The 16941-nt window shown below is 38.2% G+C and overlaps 2 protein-coding genes across 2 annotated transcripts in view; one reads left to right on the top strand and one right to left on the bottom strand.

The window, feature by feature from the left end:
* Nucleotides 1–323: 323 nt before the first annotated feature.
* Nucleotides 324–14124, bottom strand: mRpL22 (mitochondrial ribosomal protein L22). Its single transcript, XM_089237398.1, has 6 exons — nt 14014–14124; nt 11574–11782; nt 10080–10145; nt 8516–8593; nt 2126–2195; nt 324–634 (listed from the first exon to the last, which is right to left on the bottom strand). The coding sequence occupies exons 2-6, from the start codon at nt 11778–11780 to the stop codon at nt 417–419; spliced, it is 639 nt and encodes a 212-aa protein (XP_089093524.1). The 5' UTR covers nt 11781–11782; nt 14014–14124; the 3' UTR covers nt 324–416.
* A 167-nt stretch (nt 14125–14291) lies between these two features.
* Nucleotides 14292–16941, top strand: part of LOC149089134 (gem-associated protein 5-like) — a 79820-nt gene continuing 77170 nt past the window's right edge. The window contains exons 1-2 of the mRNA XM_089240105.1: nt 14292–14711; nt 16140–16327. Of these exons, the coding sequence (XP_089096231.1) occupies nt 14292–14711; nt 16140–16327 (608 nt within the window). The remainder of the gene's footprint in view (nt 14712–16139; nt 16328–16941) is intronic.

Below are 16941 nucleotides of genomic sequence, written 5' to 3'. Positions count from 1 at the left end.
ATTCTGAGGGAAAATGAACTACTTACTGGCATCACAAGCAGACTGCAGAGGCCTTCTGTCTCCAGGAGGTGCTGTGTAATCCCAGTCTTACACTATATAAGTATTACAAAAGTTAATTTATAAAACTTGAAAAATGCAACCAATAAGGTAAATTTGAGTGAATGTAACAAATAGGCCCCTTATTGGTGGTTTTTTGAAAGATCTTTTATCAAACTTTTGAAGAGTAATTCCAGCCTAAGAGCATTGAAATCATTCATTTGTAAATATTGATCTCACAAGGATGCTTCAGAAAGGCTTTCAAATTGGAAATATTGAATGCTATGTTCACAAACAAGAAAAAATTTATTGCATTTAAAATCTAATACATTAGCACACGCATGTCGATTGAACTTGAAATGAAAATAATAATACGCGAATCAAAGAGTTCTCATTATCCTTCTGCTTCTGAGGTCTTCGAAATATTTGTCCAGCTTTTCGTGTCCTGTCAGAGGTGCTCCATAGTAATGCTTTGGCGGTGGTCCTTCAACAAGGCGCACGTAGTAATGGCAGTATCTATAGTGAATGATCCCGATACGCATTTTACCATGCTTCCTCATACCTTTGATGACAATGCCTTTCGTTACGAATGACTCGGCTATAAAACAAAATAACAATTTTATTATTTGAACAAATGAAAATGGATTTATACACACATCCGATTATTACTGCATCAAGTACACTTTCTGGTCAATTTAAAAGTAACTTGTATGAGGTTTGTTCAAAAGTATCCAACCATAATTTATCATGCATAAATCAATAAAACTAGGAAGGTGTGCGCGTATGTAGGCAATTCTGATGAGCAGCCTTGAATTTTTTCCCCAGCTGCAGAAGAGAGAGGAAGTGTAAGTGAGCGGCTGTCTGATTTTCATTTGACTAAAATCTGGTCCCTTTCAAGGACATTTTCCACTAGGGGAGGAGCCAGAAGTCACACTGAGCCATGTCGGGAGAGCAGGGAGCCTGGTGAAGCAAAGGTGTGTTATGTTTGGCCAGGAAAAGCTGCCAACTTTTTAAAATCAGAATTTGGGAGGTTTTCCACCCGTATCTGAACTCCACACAAAAATAAATATGAAAGGGATTTTTGAAAACATGGGGATTTTTCATTAGTAAAAGTGAAATTATAGGGAATTTTTTCCTGTTGCAAAAACATGAGATTGTCCAAGCCATCGCCAATCATATCCAACCAGTAGGTTGAATTCCTGTCCTTATTGCTCACTCAAAAAAAAAAAAAAAAAATCTTGCCAACTGAAAAATTGCCATCAGACTGAAATTGGCTCAATAGGAAATATGGTCAAATAAAATACACGCATATCAATTTAGACGTCGAAAGACCAGTTTGACGCTGGCCAACTGGCAAATTTTGTCTTCCCTCCCCCCAAAAAACTAAATAGTTCTTTAGTTCGATGAAATAGCGACAATTTACACAATGTTACATCATTTCACAGGTTTAAAATGAAACAAGTCTTTTTTGGGTAAAAGTTATCTGGGAATAATTTTTTCTCTAAACGTAGAGATTTGTTTTGAATCGTGGATGAAATTCAGGAGATATAAAAATTTTCCGCGAGCCTGGGAGATAGATGTACTGGAAAATTTAGAAGACTTTGGCACCTATATGCAAATGTAAAAAATAGGTGGGTGCATTGTCGTGATGGAGCTGCCAATTAGCGCACAGGTCCAGCCATTTGCATCTCACAGCATCATGAAGGCGACTCAGAATCTCTTGGCAGTACTCCTTGTTGATGATGGTGCATACTTAGGATGAACCCCAGCACTAGAGTCTCAGAAAACGTTCGGGAGGAACCTGCAAGCCCTTAAGCATCTGCATGATTCGATGAGATGCAAGCAAGGCCAAGTCATGTCAGATTACATGTCAAAACATCACTTTCCGATACTTTCACAACCAGCTTATTCCCTTGATCTCGTTCCAAATGATTTGCAAAAGGGACAATAATTCACATTCTGAAGATGTACAGTGAGCAGTGATGAAGGCACTGTAGGATGTGAGAAAAAAAAAAGGCTTGCAATCAGCATTTACATCTTCGTATGAATGATGGCAAAAATGTGTAATTGAATAGGGTAGGTTACTTACCAATCCACAAATTAGATTTGAATTCAACATTATGCTCCTTAACCGCAAGATCTTGCGCTTCTTTGATAACCTGAACATGATAAAAACATCTTCCATTAGAATTATGGAAAATAATTGATTTTTATTTGAAATTTCATAATGCATCAAAAAAATTATATCCACTTTTCTGCATATAAAAGTCACATCCAAACTTAATAGTTGTAATTACTCGATTCAAGAAATTTTCATTTGACGGAAACTGGAAATTTTGCCCCTGGTACATTTTGTCCCATGTACATTTCGCCCCGAATATTTCACCTGCCCTGACTGTATGAGTGACCAAGTGATTGGGTAAGTGACTGTGAGTATATTGGAGTGACTGATTGAGCAAAAACCCGTATGATTGAGTAAGTGAAAAAATTGAGTGACTGTATAAGTGATCAGGTGGGTGATTGTATAAGTGACCACATGAGTAAGTTCAGGGCCGCAACTAGATGTTTGGTCACCCTGGGCAAGTGCGCATTTTGGCACCCCCTTGTAATGTTGAAGGATATGTTTGAGAATAAAATTTGCACCCCCCCCCCTCCCCTCTGATCCAGCGCCGGGGTACGAGACTCACCTGCTCCCCCCACCCCTAGTTGCAGCCGTAACTGCATGGTTGAATGAGTGACCAAGTGAGTTATTACTGTATTAGCAATCAAATTAGTGACCGAGTGAGACCATTTTCGTGATCAACTTAGTGACTGTATGAGTGATCACACTCCAGGGATGCCCTTACCAGATGCAGGGACCCGGTGCCGAAACAATCATGGGGCCAGTGCCGTCTTAACACATGGGGTCACCAGGGTAAGGCCTGGGAGCCTCAGAAAAACAAGTAGTAGTTGAATTTTTCGAGAATTTTCCAGGCATGGCCTTAGAAAAATCATTTGGTCCAGGGGCCCATGATGGTCTTGAGACGACCGTGGTGAGCACCACAGAAATTTTTTGTCAATCAAGCCTAAAGGGAGAAATTAGGGGCTGTCAGTGCCCTCTCATCCCTCTCCAAAGAAAAAAAATCTAATCAGTATTTTAAAGTTAAAAAGTTAATTCATGTGAAAATGTTGATACATAAGTAAGTAAAAAGAAGTAAAGCAAAAGAAAAATATGCTTTTACTCTAGCAAAGTACTCCTTACATCATCAAAATTTAATTTATGCACTACGTTTCGGCTGATAATGCCACTAAAGACTAATTGCAGATCTTAAATAAGATTCTGTTAATTTCAAGTGTGAAAAGTTTTTTTTCACACTTGACATTGTTACCAGAACAATAAGCAGATGTATATGTATTGAAAGCGTTTGGAAAAGGATCTTGTTCCTGAACTTTAAAATACATTGAATATCATCTGTTAATAACTCGGGAAGCACTTTGGCGTCATAGGATTCTACACACCAAAAAATCATTTATACTATCAGTCATATTGTTGGTGGCAGAAATTCCGGACTGAGGTGCTCCACATTTCTTATGAAATATCACCCACTTCTCTTTGCCAGAAGGTTGAATTGCGAGATGCAGAAATTTTTCAAACGCACCATGTTGTGTGCTATAAGATGTTGTGTTTTCACTTTTCCTTTTACTTTAGTCTTTTCACTACATATTTCCGAAGATTCATATTTACAAAATTTGTCACGCACTCTTGATGACATTATTGCTACGAAGATAGCACTAAATTAAAAACTTGAATCTTAAGATCACACACACACACACACAGAAGAGTAACGTAAAATTGCACAGAAACTCTAAGTATGTTACATTGAAATATGCACGTAAAATACCATGCGTCTGGGAAACAGTCAGAAACTTTACCTTAGCATATTGTTGTTTAACGAAAGATGGCAGTTGGAACATAAACAAAAATTGCCATTCAACCATGATGTCTCAACACCATTGAGTAAATAAATTTCCCCCACTTATATAATAGGCATGTAATTTTTCTCCGTTTGGTTTCTCCCCGGAAGTAGCTTCAATATGAGGAATGTGTTGATAATATTCCATGACAGTTAGTGCATGTGGTACTTGTTATATGTGTTTATGTCGGCTGATATATACAGTGAAACCTGTACAAAGCGGAACGTCAACAGACCGACAATATTCCGTTATAGACAGATTTCCACTTTATAAAGGTGCAAATGAAAGCACTAATCATTGAACAGACTATATTTTGATTCCGTTCAAAGCAGGTCTCTGTCTTAGACAGGTTTCACTGTATAAGCAATGTGTACTGAAAAGAATGTTCCTACAAGTCAGTCTTAGTGGTTATCTCCACCTGCACTAGGGAGACACTCCAACACCCTTTGATACAATCTTGAAAGATATAATATACACACCCATATATATATGCATATGTATATTCCCATAGATAGATATTGGAGTGTGAATGTTTAGTGCTTTCTTTCCAACCACATCCTCATTCAACAAATGATGATTCTTTTTTAAATTTTATCATTACTGCATACAATTAGTGCATGAGAGACGAATAATTTTTCGCTTATTCATTACATTATTTAGATTTTTCCAACATTTTCTTTGCCAAAATACAGCGACCTTGTTTTATTATTGAAATTTTTTAAAAAATTGCAATTATATATATATTTTTTCCTTGCGCTCGGCCGCACCAGTCGCACACCTGCCACACTCACTTAGTCTCTCATATGGTCACATACTACTACTACTTCACCGCACACCAACTCCGGTCATACATCGCCATACAGCAATTTCCAACCAGTGGAGTTGGGTGGAAAATGAAGGCTCCATCCATCGGTGGTCGCCCTAGGTTCGGTAGATAAAGAACTTGCTTCTGATGTTCTATGCCCGGATTCGAACCCATGGACCTTGATGGTAACCTTCATAGTGGAAGACGAGCATCTTTACAACTGCGCCACTCGGGCACCACTCGCGCACATATGGTCACCCACCCAATCACTTCACTCATACAATCACTCACTTTCTTCAATTGGTCACTCACCTACCCAAATGGTCATTCACTCACCCACTCATATTGTCACCTGACCACTCATACAGTTACTTAGTTGGTCACTCCCACAGTCAGGGCAGGAAAAGGTCCAGAGCAAAATTTCTGGGGATAAAATGTACCGGGGTGAAATGTTAGAGGTGAAATTTCCATTTTGACATGGGACCATGTGCATAGATACTCCTACATTGAATTGTCCATGTTTTCATTTTTTATTTACACTTTGTTTTTACTATTTCACCAACATAATGCCATAAGTTCATATCTGTGTAAGGATATGGATTTTGCAACGTAGCGCACAAGTGATCGACATCAACCTCTGGTTTAACTCCCAGAGAGAAATGTGGAGATACAGCCATTCAGCTTCCAAATGTAGTTGCCAGTCTCAAAAGCAGATTTATAGTTTTGCTGCCTGTGGGAGACACGAATTTGGCCGCCCTTTTCCCGAGCATGCCTAATTTTCTTGACACCACTCATTCCACAAATTTACCACCCTGGGCTATAGCCTGCTCTGCCTAACTCCTCTACTGATCCGCCTCTGTCTCTAAGTCACTCTTTTGGTCACTCATATATTTGCACACTTTTGGTTGAAGTTTGCACGTGCACCTAAAATTGTCTGAGTGTGTATCTAGTGTTGCGCATGAATTTTTTTTTTAATGCTGGTCACTGCCTCTCTAGGCAAATTGATGGTTTTACTGCCTAAGGGCTGTAGAAATTTTGCAGCGTCCTTCTCCCATTCTACTGATTTCCTTGACCACTTATTCCTCAAATTTGGAACCCTGGGATATTGCTCGCTAGGCCCCCATAAGTACGTCTTTGGCCCTTGTCACATGAAATGTCTTCTAACAAACAGGTTTCAGTTCTGCATTAAACAAATTCCTTTACTGAATCAATTAAACCAATCAAATAAGTATATATCCATGATTAAAACCGATAATATAGTTTATGATGGGGGTGGCCAACCTTTTTTACGCTGTGTCACAATCAAGGTTATTTTTAATGCACACGCCACACTATAATTTTTAATACACAGACCATTCATCCCATTTTTAAGGGACACAATAGCTTCCTCTCCAGTTCCAAAGAATATTGTTCGGCTGTCTTCTTATTTTCGTAAGAATGTTCAGTTTGCCACTCGTCTGGGTTTGCGAAGTTTCTTTACTCTTCCTCATCTATTTGTCTTTTCCATGCAACTGTCTCGGGGAAACATATGGAAGGTTGAGAATCAAAGTAGTTTAAGTCACTGGGATGCAACTTTGAATAACAAAGCATTCTTTTCTGAAAGTTCTAAAAAAATCAGTTTTTAAAGCAATTTTTTTTTGCTTAAACAGACCTTTGTCTCGTCAAAAACAGATGTTATATTGGGAGGGTCATTATATCAAAAGTAAAACATATGATGTCGTTCTATGAAAACATTTGGGACTTATCCTACTGGTCACTGTAATGGAAGGCTTGTTATAATGAGAGTCGCCTGTACAACACTTTATATCAGAGTGACCAACTTTTCTCTAATCCATGCCGCAATCAAGATTATTTTCTATGTGAGTGCCACTTCAGGAATTTGAACACGCAGACTACAAGTTCCGTTTTTAATGGACACTAGCATTGTCTTCATTTCTGCAAATATTGTTCGGCTGTCCTCTTATTTTCGTGAAAATGTTCAGTTCGACCTTTCAAGTTCTAAATTGATTTTATTTTTGGGCCATAAATTCAATTATCGTAATGCAGATTGTGTATGTATATCGGTGGAAGTTCATCTCACCTACATAATGCTAGGCATAGACACTGGAACCTGAGAACTCAAAGTGTTTGGACCCCCCCCCCCAAATAAAGTTTGTAAGGGGGGCTTCACCCTTCTCCCCCCCCCCCCAGAATTCATAGATATACAATATATTTGTATTATAAAATGCATGTGCCGCCCTCGATGTGGACTATCCTTAATCTCATACAGATGGGACGTCCAGCAACAATGTTCCAAGATGAAAAACCAAACAGAAATGCATCAAATAGAAAGGCATCACATAGTTATAATTTTAAGAGTGCCTACCATACTACACTTGGCAGCTCTCGAGACCATCGTTCACAAGAAAAGGGTTGTTTAAAATTTGGAGTTCAGTTCCATTGATTGAAAACAAAATAAAATTTCTTTTATTTTCGAAAACTGTTCGCATGCTACTCCTGATAACATGGGATGGCACATGTGCCGCGGGTTGGCCACCCCTGGTCATAGCTGCCAAGTCTCCCGAATTTTTCGGGAATCTCCCGAATTTTAGCTTCATCGCTCGACCTCCCGAAAAGTTCTTAAATCTCCCGAATTTTTAAGAAAATCACAAAAAATCCCTAATTGTCCCTAAAAATTCCCTACTTCATTTAAAAAAAATCTCCGCTTATGAAAACAATCCCCAAGGAATTTCTTTCGGGGCATGAAGACTCTTTTTTTCCCCTTTTGAAATGACGCCACACGTCGTAAATGGGGAAATTCCCTTTTTAAGAAAGTTTTACAAAACCCTCTGATGGTAACAAGAAAGTTGTTTGTCTTATCGCGCAGGGGAATGGCTTAGCAGCCAATAGTCCTGGATAATAATTGAAGATTATAGTGACGCGCATATGGTCAAAATTTCTTTTGTTGAAGTTACGTACGTGCGATATAACAAAACTAAAAATTGTCCCTAAACATTCCCTACTTCATTAAAAAAAAATCTCCGCTTATGAAAACAATCCCCAAGGAATTTCTTTCGGGGCATGAAGACTCTTTTTTTCCCCTTTTGAAATGACGCCACACGTACTATGAATACTGATAAGCAAAAACATATTTAATCAATTTTAAAGACACTTATTCCGATGAATTTCCTCTCATCAAACGTTCCAAAAGAGGGCCGACTTTTCCTTTTTGTACAAGTTGTGTTACGGACATGATCATCGGTCATGGAAAGACTGTAATCATTACTCGTGAAATGAAAAAAAGAAAGAAAAAAATCAAGCAAGTGTCTTAGTCAGTGTTCTTCAAAAATTGACGCTTTTTTCCTTCATCTTCCGATGATTTTGGGGTCATTCACGCAGAATGTTTGTTCGCAGCGTTTCTGATTGAACACAATATTTATTTTTACATTACTGAAGTTTTGGCCTCCAATTTCACTTGTTTTTCGCGTAGGAATTTTATTCCCAAGGGTTTAACTTTCATGTTTGTAAAATCCCTATTTTATTTGGAAAAATCCCTATTGTATTTATTAGGGAGTGGTTTAAGCATAAAATACGGGTTTGCGCGAAAATCTCCCGAATTTTCATTTTCAAAAGTTGGCAGCTATGCCTGGTTTATGAGATGCAGGATAATAAAAGAAAATTACAGCTACATAAATAGCAGTACTTTTGTAGAAGTATTGTAATTTTGTTCAATCATATTACCTCTCTGGCGATTATAGCACCTTTCCTTCTAACAAAAATCAATTGTTTCAGAGCTTCATCTACTGTCATGCCACGAACCTAAATAAACAATGTAAAAAACTTCATTCATCTCAATGTGATTTAAATATGACAGAAAAAGGATAAATCAAATTAAATAATTAAATGATACTTTTTGTGCATGATCGAAAGACTTCCAGCTGTCGTGAATGAGTGGCAAAACACATTTCACTCACTTGAGTGATGAGCATTTTCCTGAGAAAGTGATCCAGTGAAGCAAAATTAAGGGTAGGGTGGTGTCGGCATTTTTGTATTTCTCTACTCAGGCTTGCATTTCTTTGTTGTAATTTGTCAACAACGATCAAAAAATTTGATTGGTTGTTAACAACAATGTACATGTTCCAGTAAATATGATAAATAGGTTATTATTCATAGTAATAAGTACTTATGCATCTTTTTCAATCATCTTAGTAAGTCTGATAAATTTATGGCTTTTACCAAAGATCATGGATAATACAGAAGTGCCGTTGGTAAATTTGATAAATACTGAAAACATTATAACTTTTACTGGCGAATATGCATAATAACCAATTGTCGTCCGTAAATTCGATAAATACTTGAAATTTATCACCTCCACCTATGATTACGCATAATACCTGAGTGTAATACGAGATTGGGAGCAACTTGCTGAAATTGGATAGAATCGTGGTTAAGAGATAGGTCACAACAGGTTATGGTGAACAGGAATTCTATGATCACAACGGGAACTATGGTGAACGGGGAATAAATATGAAAAAAATTTCAAATGAGTCTTCTATGTTTAGGCACTCAGTTTAGGGACCCAGTGTGTAGGACCGGTTGTTGAGCTCCATTATTAATGATAATAACAATCAGAAGGTTTTAAATAAGTAAATATGATTTATTTGGTACGGACACATAGAAATGAAGGACATCACATAACAATGGTTGCTTGCAGACTGCGAAGAAAAACATTCGATTTTTATCGCAACTTGCATTGCTAGGTAACAATCATTCGCACCAGAAAATTACGAAGCGAGACTTCTTCAATTTTCCACAATTGGTAAAAGTTCAAGTAGAGGTCGCTACATATGTGTATGATGAATATAGTCAGACTGCGATATAATGATAACAAGTTTTATGATCATACCCCTGATGGAACAATAAAATACATGTATAAATTATCATCTACAGTATATCATATAGTACAATTAACCATATTTACCAATGACACGACGCTTGGGGGGTTTTATACATAATCACTGGTAAAGATCAAAATTTTTTTATTATTTATTAAATTTTGCCAATGATGCTTGGGTGCTATGTATAATCACTGGTAAATTGAGGGAAATTTATCAAACCAAAATACTCACTGATTATGCATAATAATTGTTAGGAAAGAAAAATGGTAATTTTTCCCCAAGAATAACCTCCAGAACACGTTTGACAATCGTTGATTTTGAAGTGGTGGTGTTGCCATGTGCAAGGGAATTTTAAAGAGAGTGTGAAATACTAAACGCTATCCATTGTAATATCTAAACTTACTTACCAAGCATGCAATGTACCACATCTTTTTGGGAGAATATTTTATATTTTCTCTGTGGTGGCAGACCCACTGAAAAAATTGAATTAACACGAATTTACCACATGAAATGTTCAATATGCAATGCACAAGAAAAATTATATTTTTTTCGCAGTTGAAGTTAAAGCTCATTAGAGTTTTAGCTAGTAAAGCTGGCTAGTTTAGCTAGCTAGCTTTTTAGGCCGTAAAGCTGCCATGGATTAGAGTTTTCACTCAATCGATTGCTGATGCAGAGTGAAGGATGGGATCCTGTTTGATTTTTGATGTGAATGTCATGCTGTTAACAAAAAAGGGGAAAAGAATTGTTGTTGCAAGACAAGATAGCTCACAAAAAAAGGGAATTTTCTGATTTCACAGGTGAGTGGAGAAAAGTGGTGTTCTTCAGGGTAGTGTCCTTTGGTCCACGCTTTTTTAACTTTTTATTAAAAAACTCGATCAGGGTGCCGATGGGATTGTTAGCAAATTTGCAGATGATGTAAAGCTATTAGCTTGCATCATCTGGGGGGTAGTTCAAATCTGAGCAATAGCAAGTTGCTCCAGAACAACCTGCACAGGATTGCTGAGTGGGCACATCAATGGAGCATGTTCTTTATTGTTGCCAAGTGCATGGTGACTCATTTTGGTTCGAACGACCCCCATTTCACTCATGAGTTGAATGTTGTTATTATTCTGGATGCAACTAGGATCACCAATCTGTGCATACTTATTGACAAGCAGATTTAAAGAAAAGAATTGGAAGGTAGTGAAAATACTCCTCGTAGCGGGAGTTAATCACTGTTCCAGACAAAGAGTCGAATTGAAATGACCGGCAACAAGAGAAAAAGAAGGAGGAAAGAAAAGGAATTTTTTTTTTCTTTACTTTATACAGTTCCGAAATGCATCTAACCGTGGTTCCCTTTTCCAATTTTGGGTCTACACGCATTGTTTTTTTCCCAGTATATTGTCTAACACAAAAGGTGATTCATTCCCACAACTGGCATGTTTGAAAAGAAGTACGATAAACATACTGCAGTAAATCAAGAAGCTATCCATGCTTAAATGAGACAACCATAATCTTTTTATGGGCAGTGTATTATATTTGATCATAATTATTATTTTTCGAGATAATTTCTCTTTTATTGGGTTGCTGTTTAGATATATTTGGCATTCATATTTTTTATTGGCATCTCTTATCAGCTGCCTCATTGGACATTTTGCTTGTTGTGGCCTCTATATTTGTATTAATGTGTTGCTCGGTTCTCAACTTTGCATCACTCCTGACGATGCTCAGGCTGTAGAGCGTGGGAGAAATGAATGGAAACTCTAATCCACTGAGGTCTTAAAACTTTAACAATGAATAACAACTATGTGAAAGTCTCACAAGTTGTACTTGAAGTCAACATTTTGTCAGAATACACAATTATACAAAAGTGCAAGATATATGCAAATATTAATGACGAAAAAAGTTTGCAGCACACTTACAGCTAATCGCCTTTCCTCACCAGGTTTCTGAGGATCATAAACCCATTCATTCTGTGCCGGCCAATTTTCGACCTTATTCAGTTTTGAACTAGTATGAAAGTTACTAAGCAAATACATTTTGGGCTCGATGATGTTGAAGCTTGTGACTGTCCATGGAGAGCACTGAGGTATCATATGCCTCAGTGAAGTTGTGAAAAGCCTTGCCATCGCTAGAGGGAATAGAAAAAAAATAAAAGTCAATAAAAAACAAGTCGTATATTGCCTGAACCTTTCATTGGCAAGATATCTGAAGCTTTTTAAATAACGCTACAAGGTTCATTTAAAAGTATCAGACAATAGTTTTTCGTGCATAAATCAATGAGGCTAGGAAGGCATGGTATGTGCATGTATGTAGGCAATCCTAGGGGGCCATTCAAGTATTACCTAATCAGATTTTCAGCCATTTTTGACCTCCTTTCCCCCCCCCCCCCATCAGCAGCTTAGAATATTTCATATCTTCAAAAAGGGGTGGTTGATGACGTAAGCAACCTTCAAACCCCCCCCCCCCCCATCAAAAAAGTAGTCAGCAAATCCAAACCCCCTCCCTCGATGTTGACGTAATACTTGAATGACCCCTAGTGTGTAAGATTGAATTTTTTTCCTGCCAGCAGACTGCCAATCAGTGAAGATGTGTAAGCGAGTGGGCATCACATTTTCGTTTTTGACAAAATTTTATGAAAAAACTTGAATAATGTTACTGCATTAATCATGATGGAGCTGCCTATTGCAACGTAGAACTTCTTGATAGTACTCCTAAGTGATGGTTGTACTGTGAAGCGTTGCATACTCATAATAAACCACGCCAATGGAGTCATAGAAGACAGTCAGCATGACTTTGACATTGCATCTTCTGAAGAGCAAATCGCCAGTCAAAATGATATGAATGGATCCAATGCTAATGCTTGCCTCATCTGCAAGTTCTCTGATTATGATTTGATAATTCCGCATCACCAATAAGTGGCCATCTTTGAAGTGGTTGTACCACTCCTTTATTGGTGTGGTACCCATTTCTTCATCTCCAAAGGTCTATTGAATTTTGTAGATTGTTTCTATTTGGGAATCACCAAGCTTCAAACAAAATTTAATGCAGTAACGCTGTTCGTTTTTCCTGCCATTTGTCAAAAATGGAAATACAGTGAAGCTTGCTTACACTTCTTCATTCGTCGCAGTCTGTTGGAGACTGGCAGTTTCTGCAGGCAGGAAAATATTCCAACACTTGCGCACTAGGATTGCCTACATACATGCACCAAAAGCCACACCTCTCTAGCTTGATTGGTTTATGCACAAAAAGTTATGGTTCAATACTTTTAACAACCTTTATATGTCTTTTCGATTCTAGTTCCAGGGTAACCAGCCTCACTTTTTAATGACAAGTGCAAAAGGTGGGGGGAAAACAACATATTATAAACTTTGCTTTCAATTTCTGGAGAGCGAATTATTGTCGTTTTGGAGCTCACAAATATTTGAAAATCAGGATTATGTGAGTTGTAAGGACGTATCATGAAAACATTACACAATAAATAACAGTTTTTCTCTAAGTTTGCCATTTTTCGATCCCATAAATCATGGTTATCCAAGGATTACATTTCACCAAAACTAAAGCCAATCGGTTTCTAATCAATTATCAAAAATGTCAAATTGCCTCTTGTTACCAGACCTAAAGTTACACCAAAGAACCTAAAGGCGATTTAGGACCCATTCTCCCCCAACAAATGTAGCGTTTGCAGGGCTGTCACCTGGGACAATTCTTATCTTTTTTTTTTACTCCATAGTGGCAGTGTGAAAAATCAGACGTTCACCAAAAAGATCCTGACCTAGGGGATCTGATGCAGGATGTCGGGTCATGAGTGTGGGGCTGACAGGGCTAGAGAACATAAGACCAGACATCGTCCAGGCTCTGTACTGTAGAGGATGTAGGCCAAATACCCCAAAGGATTGGACCAAAAGGCTGGGGACAATTCTTATCATTTTTTCGTTTTTTTTACACTATAAATTCATTGTAGAAGGGCCCGTGAAAAATCTGACTTTGGTGGGGGGCGGGGAGTGCCATAGATCCCAGCCTGGGGGTAGGGCCTGTTCCTCATAAGTTGGTGGCCCTTACATATAATGCTCTGAGGTAGAGGCGTATGGAGGGGGGGGGGCATATGGGCTCGTGTTGTGCGGCTTCACAAAAGTGGAGCCAAATTTTGAGCCCGGGGCACGTGCCCTGTTTGCCCATGCGAGAAACATGCCCCCCCCCAACAGGATGTGGGGAGTCTTACATTCAAGCCGCTAATAACAAATCTTATTTAATTTCAATTAATTTTGTAGATAAAACTTGCCAGTTTTTCATGAAGGGGGGGGGGGTGCAAAAATGGGGGCGTACTGAATTTAAATATTAAAAAAAACAACTTCCAATTACCGGTAAGGTTTCACGTTGTAAGTTGTAAACAAAGTTTGCCAGCCAATGACCAAAACAAAACAGGGTGTTACTAGATCAGCATCAAGTCACATCGTGTTGGGACGAAAATTCCAGTTCCTAAATTATTTTAAATTTATGGCTTTTAAAATGCATGGAAGACATAAAATTGATTGCTAATAATATATATATATGCGTGTGATAAGACAGTTAGTTTGATCATTTAAGAGAGTTATAATGAATTTAGTTTGAGTCCTCACCCATAATTTAGGAGTACCCGTATGGCATCACTCTTCCAAAAACTGGAAGAAGCCGGAAAGCACGTGTGTTTACAGTGCGTAGATGACAGGCGCTTCTGGGCAATAGTCAATAGTCCTGTGTCTATTTTGAGGTTTTTCAAGATGTCTAATAAAGTGTCGTGTTTGATTCCGGCCCCGACCCGTTACAACACGGGCATCATGGACACTTCCCTGAACGGTTTCCTGGCGTACGGATACCGTTTCAACGTCGTCGTTTTGAATATTCGGGAGCAGTGCAACCTGCACGCGGTTTTCGAATTCCACCAAGAGAAAGTGGCTTGCTTATCATTCTGTAAGCACAAGAATGTCACTTATCTTGCCGTAGGAGGCGAAGATGGCGCCTTGAAGATCTGGGATGTCGAGAACAGGCCGATGTTGTTCCAGTCGTTCGTGCTCGGGAAAGTAAGTGGAACGAAAACAAAACTTACTATGGTTTCAGTTTTCATTTGTGTTGTTTGTTTAATATTGTGCTGAGATTTTTCATAAGCGAGGTCAGGACATGGTCACCACCAAAGTAGGGCGGTAGCCCCCACATCCGGGAGTAGGGCCCTTTGGCTCGGGTCTTTCGCGGGGCCCCTGCTCAGATTTCTCACGGGCCCTTCTATAGTTCACGTATAGCGTGAAAAAGCAAAAAAAATTATGAAAATTGCCCCAGGGCTAGATCCCTGTCAGCCCCGGCCTTGTGGGTTCAAACCCGGGAATCAACCTTGCTACGAAAGGGGAGCCTTAGGCTTTCCTGCATCCCATACCCATATGATTGCCAAGGAGTCTACAGATCTTAGCCGAACAACAAACCACTGATGATCTTGACACTCAAACACGTGGAGCCTGTATTAGAAGCTGAGCAAGGGCTGTATTAGCCTTTTAAAAAAAAATGATTGGTCAGTTTCATATTTTCATTTTCCCTGCTCATTTCTCTCTTCATGACCAGCTGTTACTGTTCTTGCTCTTTGACAACAAACTTAAAGGAGTGATAAATAGGTTGTTGAACCATTTCATTGACAGAATAGAAATGGATTACCTTTTGGGTTTGATAATACGATTAAATAGTCGACGTTTGGGTGTACCCAAAATTCCAAAAACGAACACGGCTATAACGCGTTTCGGAACTATATGAAGTTCCTTCATCAGTAGCAGAAACAAAGAAGAAAGAGAATATTGGAAAAAACTCCTTATAGCGGGAGTTACTCGCTGTTGTAGACAATCTGCTACTGATGAAGGAACTTCATATAGTTCCGAAACGCGTATAGCCGTGTTCTTTTGGAATTTTGGGTACACCCAAACGTCGATTATTTAATCGTATCATTTCATTGACAGTCATCTCTAATCTCTAGACAAGTGAATTTTCCTCATTATCTCCATATTTTGGGAGCAGTGAAGCAAACTGTTTTGTGGCATTTACTTTTCATTTTCACACATTTTTGTATGTTTTTTTCACGGGTTTTCTTTTTAGTCCCTCATTAAGTCTGAGCTTAAAGTAGAAAAACCTGCTTGATTGAAGCGACAGGATTGCGAGACAGCATCGATTGCATTAAACAAATACATTAATATGCTTGTTAAATGGAGGTTTGTTATGAGCATGTTCGACTGTACAGTAATACCTCTGTTTTCGTTAACTTCAGTAATCATCGGTTTCCAATTTTGCTGATTATTTTCAGACGGATTATCGACGTAAACTGAGGTATTACTACAGCGTGCAGGCTCCATTTTAAACCATATGAAATGGTTCATACAAATAGTAAGACTTGTATCAAAAAAATTGTTTCATTTTCATTCTTGTGTTGTACAGTGCCATGATATTAATCAACAATTTTTTCAATAACTTAATAGATGCGAATAAACTCTGTGAAATGGAAGCCTGATTCAGATTATATCGGGTACATTGCCTATGATCGGACGATAATGGAGTGGGATACTCTGAGGAGATCCGTGAACCCTTCAAAGATTTCTTCTACCATAAAGGATGAGGTCCTTGTTCTTGAATGCTGTCTCATGGAGCCAAATATTCTCGCTGCTGGGTAATTGTCTTTTGTTATATCTGAGCAATGCGAACTTGTATCTTTGGTTGCCTTGATGGAAATTATACATCATGGCATGGAAGTGGTGAAGATCCATGAATGTTCATGAAAATTCTAATTCTCCAAGAAAATTTCTCAACTTCTTTAGGATCAGCTAATGTTTTATGTGAAATTTGCAGATTTTTTAAATTTATTTTCCAGTTATATTAATTTAAATTTTGCCTGATAAGGAATTTCTTTTTTAACTTTTTTAGACCTGGTACACACAAAACGGGGGGGGGGGGGTTTGCTGTATTCTTTTTTTAACCTCAGGAAATTCAATCCAAACTACAAGGATAAGATACACATAATCCCTGAAACCAGGGCTGAATTTCCTGAGCTTAAAAAAGGAAGGATGTGTAAAGCGGGGAAAAAGAAACCCCAACATTTGTGTATAGTTACAGAGCAGGGCTGGACAAATTTATTTCCTGAGTCATGCATTTTTTTCCGACCACATGTCTTATGCTGCCATGTAAAAAAACAAAAAATTTAAACACTTTTTTTTTTTTAATTTTTTCATTGATGATGATGCAAGTCAAATTCACATCAATAAATGCTTTCTTTGGCAGCAATGA

Source organism: Pholcus phalangioides, unplaced genomic scaffold, assembly GCF_987345545.1.
Source record: "Pholcus phalangioides strain wild (caught in Gottingen) unplaced genomic scaffold, Ppha-v1.0 ptg000002l_1, whole genome shotgun sequence".
NCBI classification, from domain to species: domain Eukaryota; kingdom Metazoa; phylum Arthropoda; class Arachnida; order Araneae; family Pholcidae; genus Pholcus; species Pholcus phalangioides.
The sequence above is the reverse complement of the archived record's forward strand: the minus strand, read 5'-3'. Positions and strand labels throughout refer to the sequence as shown.

Bases quoted from the DNA above. Each gene is read 5' to 3' on its own strand.
- mRpL22 (XM_089237398.1), bottom strand. From the start codon at position 11,780: ATGGCAAGGCTTTTCACAACTTCACTGAGGCATATGATACCTCAGTGC. The intron at 2,196-8,515 runs GTAATATGATTG...TATCATGTTCAG, and splicing joins GTGCTATAATCGCCAGAGAG to GTTATCAAAGAAGCGCAAGA. The intron at 635-2,125 runs GTAAGTAACCTA...TTTGTTTTATAG, and splicing joins CAAATCTAATTTGTGGATTG to CCGAGTCATTCGTAACGAAA.